The 21470-nt window shown below is 38.8% G+C and overlaps 1 protein-coding gene across 4 annotated transcripts in view; it reads right to left on the bottom strand.

Annotated features, from left to right (window-relative positions):
- Positions 1 to 1128: 1128 nt before the first annotated feature.
- AFF1 (ALF transcription elongation factor 1) overlaps positions 1129 to 21470 on the bottom strand; it is a 216813-nt gene continuing 196471 nt past the window's right edge. For all 4 annotated transcript variants that reach the window (XM_058295846.2, XM_058295849.2, XM_058295855.2 and 1 more), the window contains 9 exons: positions 16202 to 16305; positions 14594 to 14828; positions 13938 to 14029; positions 13621 to 13681; positions 10929 to 11065; positions 10265 to 10336; positions 9723 to 9860; positions 7365 to 7588; positions 1129 to 6472 (listed from right to left, as the gene is read on the bottom strand). In XM_058295846.2, coding sequence (XP_058151829.1) covers positions 6351 to 6472; positions 7365 to 7588; positions 9723 to 9860; positions 10265 to 10336; positions 10929 to 11065; positions 13621 to 13681; positions 13938 to 14029; positions 14594 to 14828; positions 16202 to 16305 — 1185 coding nt within the window. In that variant the 3' untranslated portion in view covers positions 1129 to 6350. The remainder of the gene's footprint in view (positions 6473 to 7364; positions 7589 to 9722; positions 9861 to 10264; positions 10337 to 10928; positions 11066 to 13620; positions 13682 to 13937; positions 14030 to 14593; positions 14829 to 16201; positions 16306 to 21470) is intronic.

The raw sequence follows: 21470 nt of genomic DNA on the forward strand, positions 1-21470 counted from the left end.
GCTATGGGGATATTATGGTGCAGGTTGGAGAAGACAAATGAGAACAGCATCCATTTCTGAGTGTTTTCTCTGTGCCAAGCACTATGCTAAGCCTATCCACATATTTCAAGTGATCCTTGCAATCATATTAGGTAGACACCCTATCAACAGTTTATAAATGAAAAAAACCTAGATAGGTTATATAACTTACCCAAAGTGACAGCTAGCAAACTGGAAAGCCAAGATTCAAATGCAGTTGTCAGATCTGTGCTTAGGTATGTTCCCATTTCATGAAACCACTGGGGTAGAGTATTATTTCTTCAGGAGTGGCCAAAGGCGTAAGAGACCAAATAACCTTTAGTTTTCCCAATACTAATTTTCTACAAATTGCCTACACTGCAAACAAATGGAAAACTGGCAAACTTGATATGGTGGTTTGAAGTTGTAAGTACCCCCCGAAAAATCTGTTCTTAAGTCTAATCCATTGCTGTGGTATAAACCCATTGTAAGTAGGAACTTTTGATGAGGCTACGTAAAGGTGTGACACACTTCATTCGAGATGGAACTTAATTCTATTAGTGAATTCATTTATAAAAGGAATGGAGAGAGAGGGAAAGAGAGAAAGCAACCCACAGAAGCAAGAAAATCAATGAAACCTGGCAGAGAAAGGAGACCAGCTGATACTACAATGTGCCTTGCCTTGTGGCAGAGGAGCCAAGGATCTCTGGTAACTGGTCTTTGGGAAGAAAGCATTGCCTTGCTGCTGCCTTGATTTTCACAGCCTCAAACTGTAAGGTAATAAATTCCCATTGCTTAAGCCAATGAATTTCATGGTATCTGGTTTAAACAGCCTAGGAAACTATAACACTTGATCACTGCTGCACCTGTAAATTGATGTGCGGCTCAGAAGCCACACTGGTGCTATTAAGTTAATGTGTGATTACAATCTTGGAAAGAAACCAAACAGAAGGATGAGCTACCTTCTACACTCACTTCTTTCCCCCTTTCAATGGTAAAAACATATCGTTACCGAGCACACATTACTTGGTATGAGACTCTACTTGGATGTAAATGGCCATTTCAAAAAGCAAGAGCTTTTAAAAATTATGTTATTCAGAAAAAGTGAAAGCATGGATACAACTTCAAAGATTTCTCTAAATTTTCATTTATTTTTTACAGCTCAATCCTCGTGAAAAGGAAAGAATTTTAAGATGAACAAGTTGATTACATTTTTTTTTAAACAGCAATTAATCCTCATGATAGAGAACAACAAACAAAAGATCTGTGGCACATTATCTTTGGAAAGATCTTTTGTAAATTTTTCTTCTAAAAAATGAAAACTATAATTCTCTCACAGATCAGGTATGTCTCTTTCAAAGGACTATACAAGGCAGCTAAATTTTATTCACAAAAGCCCCAAGTCGCAGTTCCATTGTTGAAATAGATAAAATACACGGAGTCCCCCTTATTAATCTATGTTGCACATCTTCCCATCAAGAGCATCAATGCTTCCCTATCCTACGTACAAAATCATCGTGGTGAATAGACAGCTGGCACATTATTCCACAGTAATGAAAGAAAAATTCATATTAAAGATAGGCCAGTGATTTTTCAACTGGACAATTTATTCCTTTTTTAAACAATTTTAATACCAAGATTTGACTTCCTCTAAAGTTATAAGAAACCAAAAAATATATAATATAATATAATATATAATGGTAATAAATAAAAAAGGCAACCCTGCTCAGGTATCATCCAAAACATGATCACATTCAGAAAAAAAAAGATTTGGGACACACGTACCTACACTCACACACACATACACACACCAACGACAACAGTGTATACTTGATATCTTGGGGAGTGGGGATGTGCAGTAATTTTAACAATACATGTTGATGGCCTAAACAAAAGGCAAAGTTAATACTGCCTGTGTTAAGCATCATGTAGACATCTACCTTAACAAAGCAAATTATCTTTCTTCGGTCAGCCGCTGCCTGCTCTGACCAGTGCAGCTCGGCCAGCCTTGCTGTCAGTGGTCTTATTCCCTTGCTTCCACTCCTCAGGCCGAAAAAGTCATATACAGGCTCACAGGAGCTGTCTGCTTCCTCCCTCCCCCAGGCTTCTTGTATAGGCACTTCTTTACCCCCCATCACAGTACCTGTTGCTATCAGACGCACAGTGGGACAGAATATAGTGTGATTCTCCCTGGACCATAGGAAATTTAAAGCCACTTTAGAAAGGTGGTGGGTGACGCTTGTCAACTCCTCATAAGAGGAACTAAAGAGCAAAGCCCATGCCCTCATTTCATGAAGAGATGTGCGTTCTCAGTTGCTGAGAAATCAATACAATTACATTGCATTTTTGAGGTTTACATGGTAGCAATTCTGCAATGTTTTAAGAATTCCCAACCTTATGTTTATTCTGCTACCTCTACCACCACCACCCCCAACAAAATGACAAAAAATTAAAAAGGCACAGGAAAACTCCTTAAATGCATTAAAACTAAACGGGACCAAAAACACAGAGAGGCAACCCACTAGGAGAAAGGGAAAGAACAAGTACTGCCATAACCTGATCGTTGACGTCTCTCCACAGCCACAATGCACAACTCTCACTTCCCAGCAAGGAAAACTATACATCTGTGTTTCCAAAAGAAGCCCAAAATATTTCTGCAAGATTTAAATACTGGTTATCGGTGGTAGAGGTGGAGAGTGCCAGAGATGAAGTGGCAAAGTTTTTCAAGGACTTTGCATAGGGTCTGGGCAAATAAACTAAGAAAAAAGAATCGGTGGTGTTGATTTTTTAAAAGTACATTTCTTTTTAAAAGCCCCAATATCAAGCCTTAATTTACCTTAAGATTCATAAACACACCTCAAACTTCATGAAACAGAAGAATAAAAGGTGCAAGACCCATATAACATCCCTTAATACCATGGCAAGATAAATATAGCATTATTCAAAGTGAGGCTTGATCAATAAAGGTACAATAAATATATCTGTTTCAGTTAGTTCTTACTATCTCTCTGTGTGGTGTATCACATACTTATATAATCTGAGCCTTCCCCATATCAGAGATAAGAGTTTTGTTTGTTTTGGAGGGCATAATAGCTTCCTTTTAGCTTCTAAAAATTATTGAACAGGAATAATAATAGTAAGTTCCTAATCTTACTAACATTAATACTTAAGATACCAATTAAAGCAAGTTTTCAGCCAGAAAGGGGTAGTTTGTCAACTTCTAAATACACTGAGCCTTGGAACTAAAGGTTTTAGAACAATGGAGATAACTGTGGTACAATCTGTCTAGAAGAAACACATTATGGTCAAAACAGACATATAAAATAAAGGTCCTTTCATGTTTAAAAATGAGATGCTTTTCCCAATCAGTGTGTTGTCAAATTATCCTCCCATTGCGATTCTATTCCTGACGCTATGCTGGCTGCACCCTCCCTTTCTCCAAGACCACTAGCATGTATCCTATGTTTTTCACATTCTTAACCCAGTGTAATTTGATAAATTTCAGGAAAGTGTTTTTTCATTGTTTAGTAGGGCTCCTAGTCTAACTAAAAATATTAGGTTCATTCATTCACATTTTAATTATTTCCAGTAAGGGCAAACATTCAACATTTTTAAAAGTATAACAGTGTTCTTCCATTTCCTATCTCTCTCTCTCTCTCTCTCTCACACACACACACACTCACTCTCTCTCTCTCTCATAAAACTGTAGTGCCAAAGGCAAGATTTTACACTCTATATTCACTCCTCAACATGTTTTAAAATCTGTATGTCTCATTGTGAAGTATGTACTCTTGTTATAACTTCACATATTCAAAGGTTTAATTTTATAATGCAATGCTATCAATTATTTATCTCAGTACAAATTTTGCCTTTGGAAGTTTAAGCATGCAGTGAAAAAGTGCAAATGATTTTTAAAAATCCTTTAAATTTCTATATACAACTGTAACAGCAAAAAGACCTTGTGAAATTTAAGGATCAACAACCACTGCCTTTTGCATGCTCTTATTAAAAAGGGAGCCAATAGGAATTCTCTTTTTAGGTATAACGCACATTGCAGAAAGAATATGAAATAGCCAATAATCAAAATAGTAAATACCGATCTATGCAAATTTTTTAGTTTTTTAAGGGACAAATAAATTTTAAATATTAGAGATCAGAAAAACAATGCAAAGAATAAGGCCACTGAAAAAGTGATCCATTCTTTTAGATTGGCTGAGAAATCTACTTGGAAATGTCTTCAGTCAAGGGAACATTGCAGCGTGCTGAGAACACACACTGCAGCACAATCTGCGTAGATCAAATCTGTCATCAAGAACAAAACCCTTCAACGTTTATAGTGGCTTGTTGGTGGAGTGCTAGGGAGAAGGGAATGGAGACAGCCAAGGGAATAAGGAAACAAAAATGCTAAATAATCACATATGCCTGGCACTGGTGCTTGCCCCCACAAAATAAAGAGCTGGACCTACAATGCCACAAGCTTATAATCTATCAGGCAATAATTGTTCATTTAGCAAGAGGTTGTTTTTTAAACCAGTAGTTTAAAAAGGACCATGGTTTTGCCTTAGAACAATGTAAATGAAACCAGTTCATGAGGATCATGCACCAATGTCTTATGCTCAGATATTACTACTGCTATAATTCTCTGGGCTTTAACCTAAACATGAGGTAGCAGACCTCTGACCTAGCTGGTGAGAGCAAAAGAACGGGTTTCATGATAACAATTAGATACTGGGTTCATGGGATCCCTGGCATCCTCTATACATCCCAAGAAAGTTTAAGGTGGTACTTCCTCACAAATAAATGAATATGAAAATGTCAAACATGTTTGGTAGGAAACAGACCATGTAGGTTAACAGCAAGGGGTTGAAGTGGGGAGAGAAATAAACAATTTTAGAGCTAACACTCCTCAACTTTAATACATGTGCAAATTCTACTTCTAAAAGGGATAAAAAATAACTGGCTTTTGAAAACACTGCACTCTAAATAATGTTTCTGATAATAACCTTCAAAGTTTCAATGAAAAAGAAAACCTGTGCTGATGGGCATGTGGGAATTCTGAATGTGTTCTTTCCTTTTACATTATTCAGAATGAACTTGGTTTACTGTATATAGCATGGCAATAATAACTTAAGGGAAGGCCATGGTTTTTCTTCAATCTAATCAAATCTAATTGATTGAGAACACCCTGGAGTAAAGGCATGTGGTGACGGATTTTTAAAAAGTCTAATTAACCAGTCCAAATCTCCACATACTCTCAGGAGTTAATTTTTCCTAGACAATCAAGGGCACTGAATAGTCTAGTTTTGCTATAAATATAAAATAATCTGTAGCAGAAAAATATAGCCTCTCTAAGAAGTAGATTTCATTTTTCTTTGTTCACTGACAAAACTCTTGAGTTGGTTAGACAACACGAGTTACCACATAACTGCAGACCACAGATGAGCACCTCAAATTCCAGCTCTACTTAAAACAAAAATTAAAAAGAACTTTAGCCATCTGGTCAGATATATGCATTGGTTCCCTCCTTCCCCATGGTAGCAAATTCATATATAGTCCATGGGGACTGCCTTGTGAAGAGAGTCCTTTTCACTGAAGCCTGGGATGGAGTCACAGCGCCGAGTCCTTCCTAAGTTCCTGGAGCTTTCAAGACGGCTCCCAGAGGCTGCTGCTCCTCTCTCTCCTCTGCTCTGACTTAGGGCGATTTTTAGCACAGTAACGGAGGCTCAGAGCAGTGCTGAATGTGCAGTACTCCAGGCAATGGGGGTCGCCTCTGAATTTGTAAATTGTGACAATACTGGGTATTATCAAAGCCACTGCTCATTGGCAGAAAGTGGAGTATGGTGAAGTTCTTCACAACTTACTTTTTACTGACTATTGGAATTTATTAAACACATATTCCCCTCAAAACTTAAATGAAAATGAAAAAAGCATCCAGAAAACCCTACACCAAAAATCACTGTTAAAAAAAATTTCTTTCTGGGAATGGACTAGTGTGGCTTCTGAGATGATGTAAATTTGCTTTCAGAGTTGAAACTGCTTCTCCTCACCTCATTTCATTTGCAAACTTTCATCCTGCTGGTTAAAAAAATATGGAAATGTTTCTAGACCATTCATATGACCATTGCACTTCTGTCCTTCAGTTAGGAAAGGCAAGATCCTCTCTGCTTTTGCATAACCATAGTGTCCAGCCAATGATCTCACAGTTCTTGAGAATTTAAGGGGACAGATGTCCTCACCATCTCATGGCACTTCTCTTGAGTTTGGTGTCCTGATGAGACAAATGTCCCAACTGTTTTTGAGGCTTCCAATGTGCAAAAAATGTTCCCAAGGAATTAAATCAACTTGGGCCTCCATTAAGGTGTTTTGGTTATTTGCTTTAGTCGCTGAAAACCCTGTCTTGTATAGTGTACCAGATCCATCAAACTGCTGTTGAGGGACAGGGCACACACACTTGTGCTGAGCTGAGCAAAGAAATCTGTAAAGAAAATGGAACCAAAGCCAAGTAAATATACAAACACACAAATAATAGAAAAAAAAAAGTTGACTGTCCAGAAACTATGTCCCAAGACCCAGCACTTCATTTATCAGAGCAAAAAATACCGCAATCTACTATAATTGCTCAACAATTCTCCACATCCCTTCACTAGAGGAGGAGGGGAAGAACCAGGTTTCCTTTATAATTGACTCTATAATGCCTAGCATAATGCCTTGCACTCAGAAAATACCCAATTCATAGTTTTAGATCAATGGATGCATGTATGGGAAGAAAACAAACAATGTCAAAAGCATTATAAGTTTGTTAAGAAATATAATAAAATCCAGAGAGAGGCCGTGGGGAAAGAAAGTTACTACAGCCAGCTGGCCACCTTCATCCTACAGCAAAGAAAAATATGTAATGGCCTTCATCTGGCATTCCCATGTAAGATTTACTTAGGTGGTCATTGACACCAAGGAGTTCCCCTAAAAGCATTTACCATTTCCTAAACCTTGGATTTCTCCAAGGGCTGCCTTCTTCCCTAAAAACCCTCTAGAATATTTATGATGCCATATTATTCATTTTGTCTCTGGCCATTTTAACATATTCTGAAAACAAACTGAGTAATTGGGTCATTCCACTTCAGTCTTAAATTTATTGAGCCCAGGAACAGCCAGTGACTTTCCTTCTTTGTCTGCCTTTTCTTTTTTGGTAGCATCTACGTTCAGGATGAAGTAAAGACCCAGTACTTTTGTAGGGATGAGGTGGTAAAGTCCCTTCTAATTTAGTTTTGCTAACTTCCCTCTCCATGCCACAACACTCAATACAAACCAACAATGTTATTCCCTTCCATTCCCCATACCCCAGTAATTACTAGCACAGACTCATTTACCTTTATTCTTCCTTGTAAGTACCTCAGCCTGTTCCCAAAGATCAAAGGCGGTGAGGACATGGGAAGTGATGGTGACATAGGAAGATGTCATGTTGTGGATGGTGACTGGGGTACTGATGGTGGCAGCCATCCCGCTGCTCCCTACACTGCCGGCACTTGATTGGGACCCTCCAGAGCTGGCAGGAGAAGGCATTGGGGAAAGAGGGGATGGTGTGCCTGTGCTTCTGGAAGGGGAAAGACAAGACAGCGAGCTGGTTAATCACACAGATTCCTAGATTACAGATTTCCCTGTTTCTGGAACTATATATAGTTCAAGTCACAAAAGTTTCTGAGTGAACCAGCCAAAAATGCATTTCTAAACTCACTCCTACAAGGGCAAAGAGACACCCTTTCACCTTCAGTACTTTTGGGAATCTATTTAATAAACACAGTGGGATAGGGCCCAACAAAAAAAAAAGTAACACCTGCCTTGGGCAAGGTCTGCTTCACTGGACATAGAATTAGGTGGGCTATTTTGCATTCCAGATGTTCTTTCCCACAACATTTGCATATTCTATTCCCTCCGCATGAAGTAACTCCCTCCCCCCACCCCAAATACAATTTATACCTAGTAAGACAATACTTCCCTGTGGGGACAGTCCCAGTCCTATATATATAGTCATTCATCTACTCAATATCCAGTACCTGAGCACCTACTATGTTCCTGGCATTCATTCTTCTGGACACTAGAGAGACATCATGGCTTCCTTTCTGCCAGTATTTGACCTTATCTCTTTTACTGCATTTATCACATTCTGCTACAGTTTTCTATCTATTCCTTTTTTCAGAGTCATGAAGTTAGAAATCATTTCTTTTTAATTTTTGCATTTCTAGCACAACCGTGCTAAAAGGAGACTCCCAGTAAATTCTGCTGAATCAAGGAATGAACAGATAGGATGGTTTCCAAAGAGACTGGGCAAGGAAGTGCTATGCATCAGGAGATTCACAATTGTATCTTTACTCTGCCTTTGCTTTTATATCCAGACATGTAAGTTGATACATGCCTGGATATATAGCAAATGAAAAAACAGAAGTGAAATCACTTAGACATGAAAGTAAATGGATATAAAATGGAAAGATGGGCTAGTAGCAGGCGCCTTGTGAGATGGCTCAGCTCCATGGATCGCAAGTGTACCCAGCAAAACTTTTCAAGGACTAGAGTGGAAGCTCCAAGGAACAGATTCTTGCCTGTTTTGTTTACTGCTGTATCCCCAGTACCTAAAATAAGGTTTGGTACAAAGGGCTTAATATATACTGGCTGGACAAATGGTTGGAGGAATTATTTAAAATAATGTGACCGACAGTTTATTAGCTAAGAATAATATCTTATAGGTGGGAGTTGTAAAAAAAATTTCCAGAGGTGGTAAGTCAAGTTACTTCACAATAAGAACTTCCTTTTTCATGAGAGGTCATATGTCATATGGGATTCTCACCCCTTGAATGTGCTAGAAATGGGAAAATTTCCTAAGTAATATTCTTACAATAGCAAAACCTAAAAGAATTGGACACTATTCAGAGAGTATGACCAAATTAAAAAAACAAACTAGGTAAGGACTATTGGGGGGGGGGGGGGGGGGAATTCTACCCTCATCTTAAAACTGCCTGCACAGAATTCTAGTTTTTAACATCTTAAGGCATATTAAAATAATTTCAGTTCACAATATGGGAGTAAGAATTTTGCTAGAGAGAACTGTCATCTCACTGATGGAGGAGAAATGGTTCTAGAGAGTTCTTGTTTGCTGAACATGCCAAGACAAGTCATATAAAGAAATAAAGAATTTTGACTCTGTTTATTATTTTATATTCTTGTCTCTAAATATCCTCAAAATTCAAAAATTTTGATTTTGTATTCTTTTCAAATTCTTTTTATGTTACTCAAAAAGCAAGCACTTTGATGTATTCCTTAATAAGGCAGCAAAAAATATTAATGATTTAAGTGTAAAGAACAAATCAGCACACAGATGAAATACACAATCTTTAAAAAACTTAATAAATATACTTGTACTACTGAGAACATATTTTGATACTTCTAGCATGCCTTGATCATGTCAATTTTAAAATAATTTAGTATTTAAAATTTCTGGCTTAAGTATTTATTGGTGTGGATTTTGAAATTTATAAAAATGAAATTTGTTTTAAAAAGCAAAACTTGTTCTAGTTTTGTGATCTTGAAATAAAAGGTCTTTTGAAATAAATGCAAGAAAGCAGTTTTCTGCCTCATGGGGGAAAAAAAAGAAGCCCAAGTTATATGTATATACAAATGGTTGATAAATAAAGAAATGACTCAAATTTCGAAATTTAAATTAAATTTGTAATTACCTTGCAATGCATGGAGAAGGTGCCTGGGCAAATTTGGAAGAAATCTTGAAGTGTTCGTTAAGAGTACGAGAATACTTTATTGCTGTGTCTTTCTTACAACGAAACAGTGCCATGTTCAAAATGGACTGGCAACGCAGGCTATGAACATAAGAAGAAGTTAAAGTGAAGTATTGTCTGAACATGACTATCACCACCTTTTATAGCATACTGAACACACTGGGCTTTCTTCATCTACATGAGAAAGAAGACTATTTCAAGAACGTTACTGCACTCTTCACGCTTACCAAAAGTAAATAATGGAGGGAAAATACAAATATGCAATTGAAGTCAGAAGATCAAAGTATTCACCAAGTCATCAGTAAAATGGTAGCAGGTCTCATTTTATAATAATTACCTATCAGAACCATTAATCCCTTTGATCACACATCTAACTCTTTTCAGTTGTTAATTCACCTTTTCTCCCATTAAGAAAATAATTTCAAAATCTTTTTGTAACATCAAACGATGTGAAAATAAATTCAGACAAAGAAAATGGTACACACCATAAAACAGCAAATATTTTCTCTTGCGTTGGTGTTGTGGCATCTGAGAAGGATTTTAATGACATTACGGATCTGCAGGAAAATAGGAGAATACAGAACACTTTAAACAAAGGAAGCTAGAAAATCCCAGACAATGGAACCTTAGTCTGTCTCAGTTTTATACCGATTTTTCTTGAAGATGTGAAGACACGAGAGCAACACAGTAAAATAAGGCTTAAAAGCAACAATCCAGGCCATGTTGAAAACCAAGCAAGGATGCATCGCTCCCTGGCCTATCTACCTATTTGAAACCAACTTGAGTGGTGTCCTTACTGACCCTCCCGGTGAAATGCAGACAATACATAAAGAAGAGGGCCGAAACTGAGATGAGAGGGCATCTGATAAGAAAGTGAAACTGGGAGGGGGGAGGCGCGGGATGGAAAGCCTCCCTGAAAAGTCTGTCATTTCACAATGCACTTGGCAAAATGATCAAGTTGGACCCAGTTATTCTGTTCTCACACTTCACCTAGAAAGCAATTTTAGTTTAGCACATACAAAAAAGGTCCTGGACCTTTTTTAAGGCCCCCTTTACTGACCTGTCTTCATATGGATTCAAATGGATTAAAGCAGTGAAGGTGAGGAGAGAGAAATACTTAAGTGGACAGCAAAATTACTTTGCACTTACTTAATGACATCTATAGTTTCTGAGTACACAGAGTAAGCTGACTTTGATGCTGGGCTTTCAGATTCGGTGGCAATTCCACACTCAATAAAAGACAAGATGGCTTCCAAGTACTTAAATGCTTTTCCAACTTTGTCTGTCTGTTAGGAGAAAAACATGGTCACTGTTAGGACAGACATTTATTAAGTTTCTCATCCATATTCCTTACTGTAATTTTTCTCCACTGTCTTAGCTTAATTGTGCCCAGTGTAAAAGTGGGAGACTAAATGAATTCAACATGATAAACAAAGCCTGTCAACTTCTGACATACGAGAGATTTTCTTTTACTAAAAATGTATTTGGAAAAAGAAAACAATTCTGCATTAAGACGTCTCTCCCAAAACCTTTTGAAAGAATGCATTCAAACTAAGGCAGGAAGTACCCAGTCTCTTTTTAATTAACATGCAGTTATTTCTTACATAACTTTCTCAAAAAATAGATTATTCTACAAACCTACAGTAAGGCAGATAAGTTTCTTTGTATGTGTTGACTATCTTATTATAAGTAAAAAACATTTATCATGGCTTATATGAGCATCTTAGATGCAATATCTAATAACATTATGCCTTATGCATCTTCAAGCCCAAGAGATGATTTCATGTCTCTTGGTTTTTGCATTACGTGTACAGAGCTACACCCTGGGCCAACAGGGATAGAATTTCAGAGCCCCTTAAAGGGCATGTGGAAATATGAATGAACTCAGATGTTGCTGGTCACCATAAACCTGAATACACATTTTATCACTTAACACTCTTCTCACCAAGTGGCAGGTGGCAACTCAATGAGACTGTGAGAAGCAGTTCTCTACTTCTTCTCTACTCGTGGCTATGACACTGTACTAGAGCAAGTGATTAATGCAGTATTTGTGATTTGGTTGTTGTTTCTGCTAATTCTCTCAATTTGATGTGTTCAGAATAGGGGAAGAAAATAGTAAAGGTGCAAGTAGAGTATCAGGAAATGGTGCTATATCAACAACAAACAATGGTGTGGGACTGCTATTTAATTTATATAAGTATTACTGCCCAAAACCTACAGGCACTGGGCTGTACTCCTTGAAACAGGAATAGAAATGACTCTCCCCCTCAAAGAGCTTACAATTATTTCAATATGTCATTCTTGTGTTTTGCTGAACAAATTCAGTTGCTATATATGTATTCAGAGTATTCAACCTTCTAGAACAGTTTTTTTAATAAATTTCCATTTTTAAATAATTTTTCTAGAGAACTCAAAGCTCATAAAATTAGTGAAAGAATAAATATCAAATTTGTATGCCCCAATTAATTAGCAGCATCTGGCATAACTGGTTTGCTTCACTGATGGGAATCTAATCCCCAAATTTATTTATTCAACATCATCTCTTCCATGGAATTTCCAAAATTAATATTGGGCTTCAGGGAGAAACAAAAGAAACTACATTAGAGTAATTTGTCAGTATCTCCTTCCTTGAAATAAGTATTTCGTAAAGGGTAATAATAAAAATATCCCTCAGGGAGCAGATGTAGCTCAGTGGTTGAGCACCTATCTCCCACATACAAGGTCCCAGGTTCAATCCCCAGTACCGCCTTTAAAAAAATAATCCCTGAGATAATACTCTATATCTCCTGAGACAGAGTGTTCAAGTAGCAGAGTTCTAATTTCCCTATGCAACAATGAGTATGGTGTAGAGATGAAATACAACCCTCTATACTCAGTTGTGGGGTATCAAATGTACATATACATCTCTGAGACACTATGGGATAAAGAAGAATATTACAAAGAGGGCAGCCACACAATTTATTGTCCAAGCTGGGTTATTTTGAGAGTGAAATGGGATACTACTGATAATTAAGATGGAACAAAACAGGCACAAACCAGGATTGTCCTGGGCACACTGGGACGTGTAGTCAATCACCTTAGGTAGGGAGAAAGGTGTGCATATGTATAGTTTTTTTTTTAAAAAGTTCCCAGAGTACTAATCTTACTTGTTTGAGCAGTGAGGGAATCTAGTGTGGAAAGTAGCTAAATGCCAAGGTAAGTTTTAGATAACTGGCTGACAAAGTCTTGAATATCTACTCTTTCAAAATTAAAAAGTTTTACACAGTTCTAGGAACAATCTTGGAAAGTTGAAAGGAAGGTTTGAAAGAACATCATTATGTTGCACAGTCTTACATGTTATAACCTGACTTGGGTCATCCTGGTACAGGGCAGCTTCAGGAATAGGCTGACAGGGGCTTGTCTTGGACTCCCTTACAGCACTGATCATGGCAAGGACTCTAAACATTTTGCCAAGATGAAGAGAGATATCGGACAAGATGAAGAGTCCAGGATCTCGACTGATTTATAATAGCAGGACTCGTTTTTTTACATGTAAAGAACTGATTCAGTAGAACAAGGGAGCACTAAGACTTAATTAAAACACTGTCAGGTAAACTCAACTTTGACTCATTTAGATATGGAATTCGTGATGAATAGATTCTTTGTACATCTGCCTATGATCAGACTGAATCAAAAGATCCTGATTATCCTGCTGGTGTCCTGACTAAGGTTTGGCCCCACACACTGCTCCCTCCTGCTGACTTTCAGGCACAAATACCCATGCAAATATAGCAATATGGAATACTGCAGGATCAGACTACAAAAAAGTTATCAAAAAACACTACCAAAGGCCACAACTGACCATTGACTCTGCTTTCTGCTTCAACTTTTTGGCCTCCTTCAAGTGAAAATCTGCTTGTTGTCTGAAAAAGAGGAAAAATCAGGAGTGGGTCACGTGAGCCTAAAATTACTAGACTGGGGCAAGATGGCTTAAGAAGAATTAGATAAGAAGAAAGTGAAAGAATATGGAGGAGGGGGGAAAGAGAGAGGAGAGAGAGGAGAGAGGGTGAGCAAAGAAGGAATGAGGAGATGATGAGAGGAAAGCAGAAGGGAGAGGGCCAGGAAGAAGAGGAAGAAATGAAAGAGTAAAGAATAAGAAGAAAGCAACCAACATCTTACTTGTCAAACTTCACTGGAGGTTTCCCTGGTTTAGAGTTACCATTTGGCAAAGAAGGCACTGGGAAAGGATTTGCTAGGTCTCCAGCAGATCCCTTTAAAAAAAAAAAAAAAAAAAAATCATTTAACAGCTTACACCTAACATTTAAGATCACTGTGATAAAAGTACCATCCCTCTAATGTAGCCCAAACTAGTAGCCCTATCAGCAAAGCCACACATAATGCTATCTTTTACTCAATACGAGGACACACAACAGGTTAAGAGGAAGAGAGAAACTTTGAGAAAGTGGGTCATTCTGTCTCATTATACCCAATAATGAAAGTATTTGAAATCAAACATTCAAGTCAAGACCTAACCAGAGTAACCATTTCTTATTGCAATACACCTGATAAAGTCATTACAAAAATCTATTCCAATTTTTCATCTATGAACCACTATTTAAGAAGACTAAACTGACACCTAAAATTTTATGTAACAGAATCCACTCTTAAGTCTTAAAAGATAAAACTTTAAACACAAACAACTCATTCTTGCCATATTAAAGGTGATGAGTAGCTCTGAAATACTGTCACTGGGACCTTGTTATTTTATCTGGGAATTTTTTACAAAGAAACACCAATATATCCCATGAAACTCAATCCCTGTCTCCCCCACTTACTTTGTGTTCCGTGGAGCTTCCAGAACCCTTCCCCTCTACTTTTCTGTGCTTGGAAATGGAAGAGTCTTTATGGTTGCTCTTGGTACTACTGGCACTTTTGGGAGAAGTATCTGCTTCCCGCTTCAGCCTCTTGTGTGCAGGCTTAGCTGTCTTCTGCAAGGATGAGGAAGATGACGGCACAGGGGGTGGGGGAAGCATTTCCTTCTTTGAGGGCTCAGAGGAGGGCCTGGATGTTCTGGAGTGAAACATCGTACAAGATTACGTTAAAGTAGATCATGAATCATGGGGCTTAGTTGTTTAGTTATAAAAGGACAGAATGGCTGCTCGCATGAAAGACTGAAATATCACAAAACCTAAACTCTAGTGTGGGAAGACTAAATTTCAGGTGCTTTTTGATGCCTTTAAGAAACCCAGCCCTATCTATTAGCAATAAATCAGGTTGAATGCTTTTCCAGTGTGCTGCAAAGTCCTCCAATGGTCCTAAATTTCCCTCAGTAAATCTTGCGTTAGATGGTCTCCAACTTATGCCTTTCCCTGACCAGCAGGCAAGCCCAACTGTCCCCTCCACTTCTGACTGCTATTGTCTCAAATCTGTGTCAGCTCCTGGATGGTAACACCCATACACTTGCTTCTGCCAAGTCATTTTAATTTTTTAAAGATTTATTCCCCCCCCCCCCCCACCCCGGTTGTCTGTTCTCTGTATCTATTTGCTGTGTTGTCTTCTTTGTCCGCTTCTGCTGTTGTCAGCAGCATGGAAATCTGTATTTTTGTTGCGTCATCTTGTTGTGTCAGCTCTCCATGTGGGCAGCACCATCCTTAGGCGGGCTGCACTTTCTTTCACACTGGGCGGCTCTCCTTACAGAGCACATTCCTTGCGCATGGGGCTCCCCTACACGGGGGACCCCCCTGCGTGGCACGGCACTCCTTGCGTGCATCAGCACCGCGCATGGGCCAGCTCCACATGGGTCAAGGAAGCCCGGGATTTGAACCGCGGACCTCCCGTGTGGTAGACAGATGCCCTAACCACTGGGCCAAGTCCACTTCCCCAAGTCACTTTTGTGAAGAAATTTCTTGAATAAATCAGAGAATAAGTAACAGCTATATTTTATATTCACAGTTTCCTGGCACCAACATTTCTCATCTGCCTCCCCACTCTGTAGCCATGGACACGGTGAGGGGCCTGATAGATTCTTATTCATCTTTAAAAGAAAAAACACTGAAGCCAAGCTCTCAGAGTCTGAATTTTGTAACCTTGGGCAAGTTATTTCATCTGTGCCTTGGTTTCCTCATCTGTCAAATAGTGATATAGCACCCTCCTTATTGGATGCAATTTTTATGAACAAATTTCTTTAGGAAAAAATTAATTCCAGATGTTAGGAAAATTCCATACTCAAAATGTTTCCGATATATCCAAATTTGCTGCCAAATTAATTGTTACTTTTTATAAGCTCCTCATTGATGAAAGCAATATGAAACCAATTTAACACATCATCAAAATGAACCAATACCAATTCATAAACCCATTCACAGAAGAAAGACATTGTCACATCAACATCCAGGAAGACATGATTACCATTCTAGGCTGTAGAGCTAAGTCTCTATACTCACTTTGTCTTAGTAGATTCTTTGTGGAAAGATGAAGATGACGACTGTGATTTGGTTTCTTTCTCCAGTCTGATTTTCTTGCTCTCATGATCTCTTTCTGCTTCGCTCTATTATGGTAGTACAGCAAACAAAGTAAATTGTTACAAACAACTGTACAAACAAAATAAAGAAAAACAGCAGCAGCAATAATAATTCAATTTTTTAAAGACAACTATATACACACAAAAATCTTATCAGCATGTCCACTGTATGTGTGGTGCTTGAGGGATGGAGCACAGGCCAGATTTGATGAGATGTGCATATGGTCTACTCCTCATACACAGGAAAGGGAGGCTGTCTAAAGTAATAGCTAACAACTCCACAACAGCAGTGTTCTTCTAAATATAAATCAGTAAAATGTGCACATTCACATGAAGTAATACACAGATTTTATAAATAGATTCCCTCCTCTTTCAAAAGAATCATCCACTTCTATCCACCGATTTATCGTTTGTATAAAATTAAGAGCAGCCTTCCTAAAACTTACTTTTTTCCTAACCAAAAATAAATAATTTATATTGTTGAAAAAGAAGCTACAAAATCCTCTGGCTATATATCTTATAAGCAGCACTGGAAAGATATACAACAAAATGAAAATAGTTGCTCTGTGATTCTGGCTTCCCCCTCCATCCCCACCCACTGATAGTTGTTGTTTTTTTTTTTTAATTGTCTTTATATCCATCTCTACGTATATGAAAAGTTATACGTGTATTTTTCAAAAATTTTGGTAAGAATGAAGGATACAAACATGATTTGGAGGAGAAAGGATAAGGTGCAGAAGGGAATATTTTACAGAAGGAAAGTACCTCAAAAGTATGCCTTCATACCAACTAACGTGCTAAATAAATACATATAACCACTAGAAGAACAAAGACTTCTTCAAGGAAAATTTTTTCTCATGCTTCTTTCTGTGCCTTTACCTGTCAATACAAATACCAAAGAGGACTTCACGGTGACCTCCTTCCCCCAGGTCTGGGTTCGAGCAACTGTACTATGCGAAGAAAGAGTCCACATACTCTCTAGCAGTGACAGTGAAGTGATTGGTGGGAGTCCTTCAGTTAATTCTGATATGCATTTAGAACTGAACTTCTCCAACTGTCAGTTCACCACATTAGAAACCTGGGACACCACCAGTCAATCTAGGACGATTCCTAAAAAACCTGAAATCCTCTCTCAAAGCCTAAAAGAAAAAAACACCCTTCAAATTAACTGATTGTGGGAAGCCCTGGTTTTCATCACTGCCTCTCTTTCTCTGAATTTACCCAAGAAAAATGAATACATCAAGAGGCGGAGGCTCAAGCTCTGCCCAGACAATAAGCAACCTAGCCCAGCTCAAGAGGAGGAGAAATAGGAGAAAAAAAAAAAATTCCTTCCTTCATAGTGCATTCTGCAAACAAATGTGCCTGAGTGTGCACTTCCATCAAGTCCTTCATAGACTTCTTTGGAAAAACACTTTATTTCCTTAATTTACGCACCGTCTTGTTTGAAAACGGATTTGATCAAGTGTTTGTATTTATGTGTGGTATGTGCAAAAGTGAGAACATGAAGAGGGGAAATATGGACAGAAAAGATGAATTAAAGCCAAAAGCTAAGGGAAGGTCTGTACCCGCTGGAGGTCACAGGTGCTGCACGGCCTTATGCAATCCAGGGTGGCAGCCCCGGCCACAAGTGTTTTGGAGCACTTCTACCTGGCTAATCGAACTGAAAAATGACTTCCAAGATTTCATGCAGAAAAGGGGGAAGTAATATTTTTTAAAACTTCTCCCCCCTCCCTCCATTGTCTGCTCTCTGTGTCCATTCACTATGGGTTCTTCTGTGTCTGCTTGTATTCTCATTAGGTAGCTCTGAGAACCGATCCTGGGACCTTCCGGATCAAGAGAGAGACGATCATTCTCTTGTGCCACCTCAGCTCCCTGATCTGCTACATCTCTTATTATCTCTCCACTGTGTCTCTCTTTGTTGTGTCATCTTGGTGCACCAGCTCTCTGCGTGGGCTAGCATTCCCACACAGGGTAGCACTCCCACACAGGCCAGCTTGCCGTGTGGGCCAGCCGACCTTCACCAGTAGGCCCTGGACCTCCTATATGGTGGACAGGAGCCCAATTGCTTGAGCCACATCCTCTTCCCAGTAATTTTTTTAATTGATTAAATGTTGAGATAATATTTTAGATATATTTCATTAACCAAATCATCATTAAGATGATTCCCACTGGTTTTCTTTTTACTCTTTTTACCAATGTGCCTGCTAGAATATTTAGAGTTATATATGACACTCACATTTTATTTCCATTGGACAGCACTGTTTTACACACTTGACTAGAGGTGATTTGCAAAGTGGACTCTGAACTTCCAAATAACCAATGCAAAGAAGGAATTATAAATACCCAGGCTAGACAAGATAAAAAGGAATCAATTGTTCAGAAATATAAACATTCATTATAGAAAGTTTGAGAAAATATATCTCGAGGGTCCTACTGAGCACATTTTAAACCCAAACACAACAGGAAATTTCATTAAAAGATCATTCATTAGGGGCCAGTAGCAGAGCACTGGAGCACAATTCAGAAAAAGTAAAAAAGCATAGGCTTTGCAAGGGGTCTCTGCACAGCACACAAACCTCCCAATAACTTATTTACATAGTGAGTACACTTCATGATAGTGAGTACTAGAGTAGAGAAAAAAAAAAATTGTAAATTAGAAACAAATGGGATAACATAGAAACCTATTACAGACATAGCTATTAGGGACCTTGTCATATAGGCATCTCCTGGACTCAAGATAACTGCCACCAAGGGGTCCAAGAATTTTCCTGAGTTTTAGATTAAACTGTTTAATCTAAACTTAACTGCTACACAACTGGCTCCGCAAGCTCTGCTGGCCAGGCAAGAATTGCAAGAAGATGGGAAATTTGTCTTTGTGAAAAGTCACAGAAATTGCTCACCTATCCAGAAGGATATCAACTAATACATGAGGTAGGTGATAATACATACTTCTAAAAATGACAGGTTACTTCCAGGCAGTTAAGACACTGGAGAAGTGTCCACAGCAAAACCAACCATAAACCATCACAGGATTATTTCCTAAAGAAAATACCAACTCTGGAGGTGGAATAAGCGTCAATTTTTTTTTAATGATTTATTTTTTCTCTCTCTCCCTCTCTCTCCCCGGCCCCCCCCCACCCCCCCCCCCCCCCCCGGCCCCAGTTGTCTGTTCTCTGTGTCTATTTGCTGTGTCGTCTTTGTCCACTTCCACTTCTGTTGTTGTCAGCGGCACGGGAATCTGTGTTTATTTTTGTTGCGTCATCCTGTTATGTCAGCTGATGAACTAGTAGAAGGGAAGCCATTAAAGCAAACAATCTAAAATAAAAACCTCCTCTGGAAGATTTTACTTGCTTGGACCATCGAGCTCAGGCTTGCAAATTAATTTTTGTTTTTTGTTTTTTTGTTTTTTAGTACACTGCGCTTGAAACCCTGTCATCCTGGCAACAGCCACAGAGGCTGCCCTAGAGTAGGCATTCTTTTGTCAAATGTTAGGTGTTTGTCAGTTGGCATGAAAATTAAGTTTAGCAGCTGAGGGACACAGCTAAGGTCTCTGAACAGGAATGCACTAAAACTTTTAAATGGACAGATTTAGGAAAGGGTCATTTAAGAGGGAACCGTGTGATACTGGATGGCAGGAAATGCAGGCTTGAGGTTCTTTAGATTCCCCTGGGTCAAAGAGCCATTTGAAAATCAGATGAGAGCAATGTACTCTCCCCACAGAGGAAAAAAGCAGCCTCCTCTGGCCTGTGGCTTACTCTCAGACCAACCTCATTTCAGGGTATCTCCTCTAAGGCCTGGATTTAGGGGGTTTTCTTTTTCCAGAGGGGAAAAGGTTTCAAGGGTGCCTGTACCCTGGACAAAAGGAAGCTGCTGGGTGGCCAAAGACTTGGTCCTTCAGCCTTGTTTGCTCGTCTTAACCTGTTGGCTCAGGCAACCATGAAGTATTTGCCAAACGCTGCTCTACCTACAGAGGCAATAAAGCAAACGGACAAGAATGAAAACCATAAAAACTATGCCAGGCCAAGCTGGTTTCTGTTAGAGAACTGCCTCCAGGGTAGCCTTGTAGCCTGCCCTAGCATCTGGCTCACCATCTAGGCTTGGGTAGGTAGCAGAAGAAAAACAAAGGCGGCCTTTTAAGAACTGACCTATATTTAGGGCCCGAGAGTTTCTAATAGGTGGAAAGATATAGTCTATAGGGAGCTTGGCTGTGATGGGGAGAGACGGAAGGCATCTGAAAGGGAAACTCCATAGTTACTATGCTGAGCTTGTGCCTCTCTCAAGAACCCCCAAAGAGGTTCTTGCACACACAAAAATGGGTGTGAAATAGAGGGAAGATCCTTGGACTGGCACACTGGAACTCCAGACCTACTTTTACTAAGCAGTGAGTGATGCTAGAACCTTTCTGGATCTCATCTTTTAAAAGTAGCAGCCAAACATATGACCTCTACAGTTTTCTCAGCACTCAAATTCTATGATTCTATTATCTTCCCCTCGAAGGGAAGCAAATAAGCTTAGTAGCACCTGAAATAGGGGGGAAAAAAACTGGAGAAGCAGCCTTTTGGGAACTTCAGGTACTTCCCTGTGATTTGCCACCGAAGACATTTCAAAAAGAAAAAGACACAGGGGACACACCAAGTCCAAATTAGAGTCCAGAACAGGGACAGCCCTTGCTGAGAAAACAGATTATATTCATTGGGATAAGTACTAGAGAGAAAGGAAAACTAATTCACTTTTTTTTCCCTCTTTGGTGGGGGAACATGCAGGTATTAGAATGGCCTAAGCTCTCACACACATGTAGTTATGATGCTCTTCTTAGCATAACTAACAGCCACAATGAAATGATATATAAGTGGCTTTAAAAAATTACAGGGATAACTTTTCAAATTCTTGAAAACAGCCACGATGAAATGACATATAAGTGGCTTTAAGAAATTATAAGGATGACTTTTCAAATTCTTGATTTTGAATGACAATAATGGGGGGTTGCTAATCTACAGAAACGACCCAAAATAAGGCAGTGAGATCTTCGATGGAAAGGAAGAACTGAATTAATTACTTGTCCCCAGCAATAAAAATGCACATTTTCCCACCACATTCCATAACTTCCTTTCTCGACTCCTCAAAACACATCATTTCTGATGGCACTAAAATTAATTTTCAAAAAAGTCAAAATTTCTTGGCCAGTAAAGCAA

The sequence above is a fragment of the Dasypus novemcinctus genome, chromosome 1, assembly GCF_030445035.2.
Source record: "Dasypus novemcinctus isolate mDasNov1 chromosome 1, mDasNov1.1.hap2, whole genome shotgun sequence".
NCBI classification, from domain to species: domain Eukaryota; kingdom Metazoa; phylum Chordata; class Mammalia; order Cingulata; family Dasypodidae; genus Dasypus; species Dasypus novemcinctus.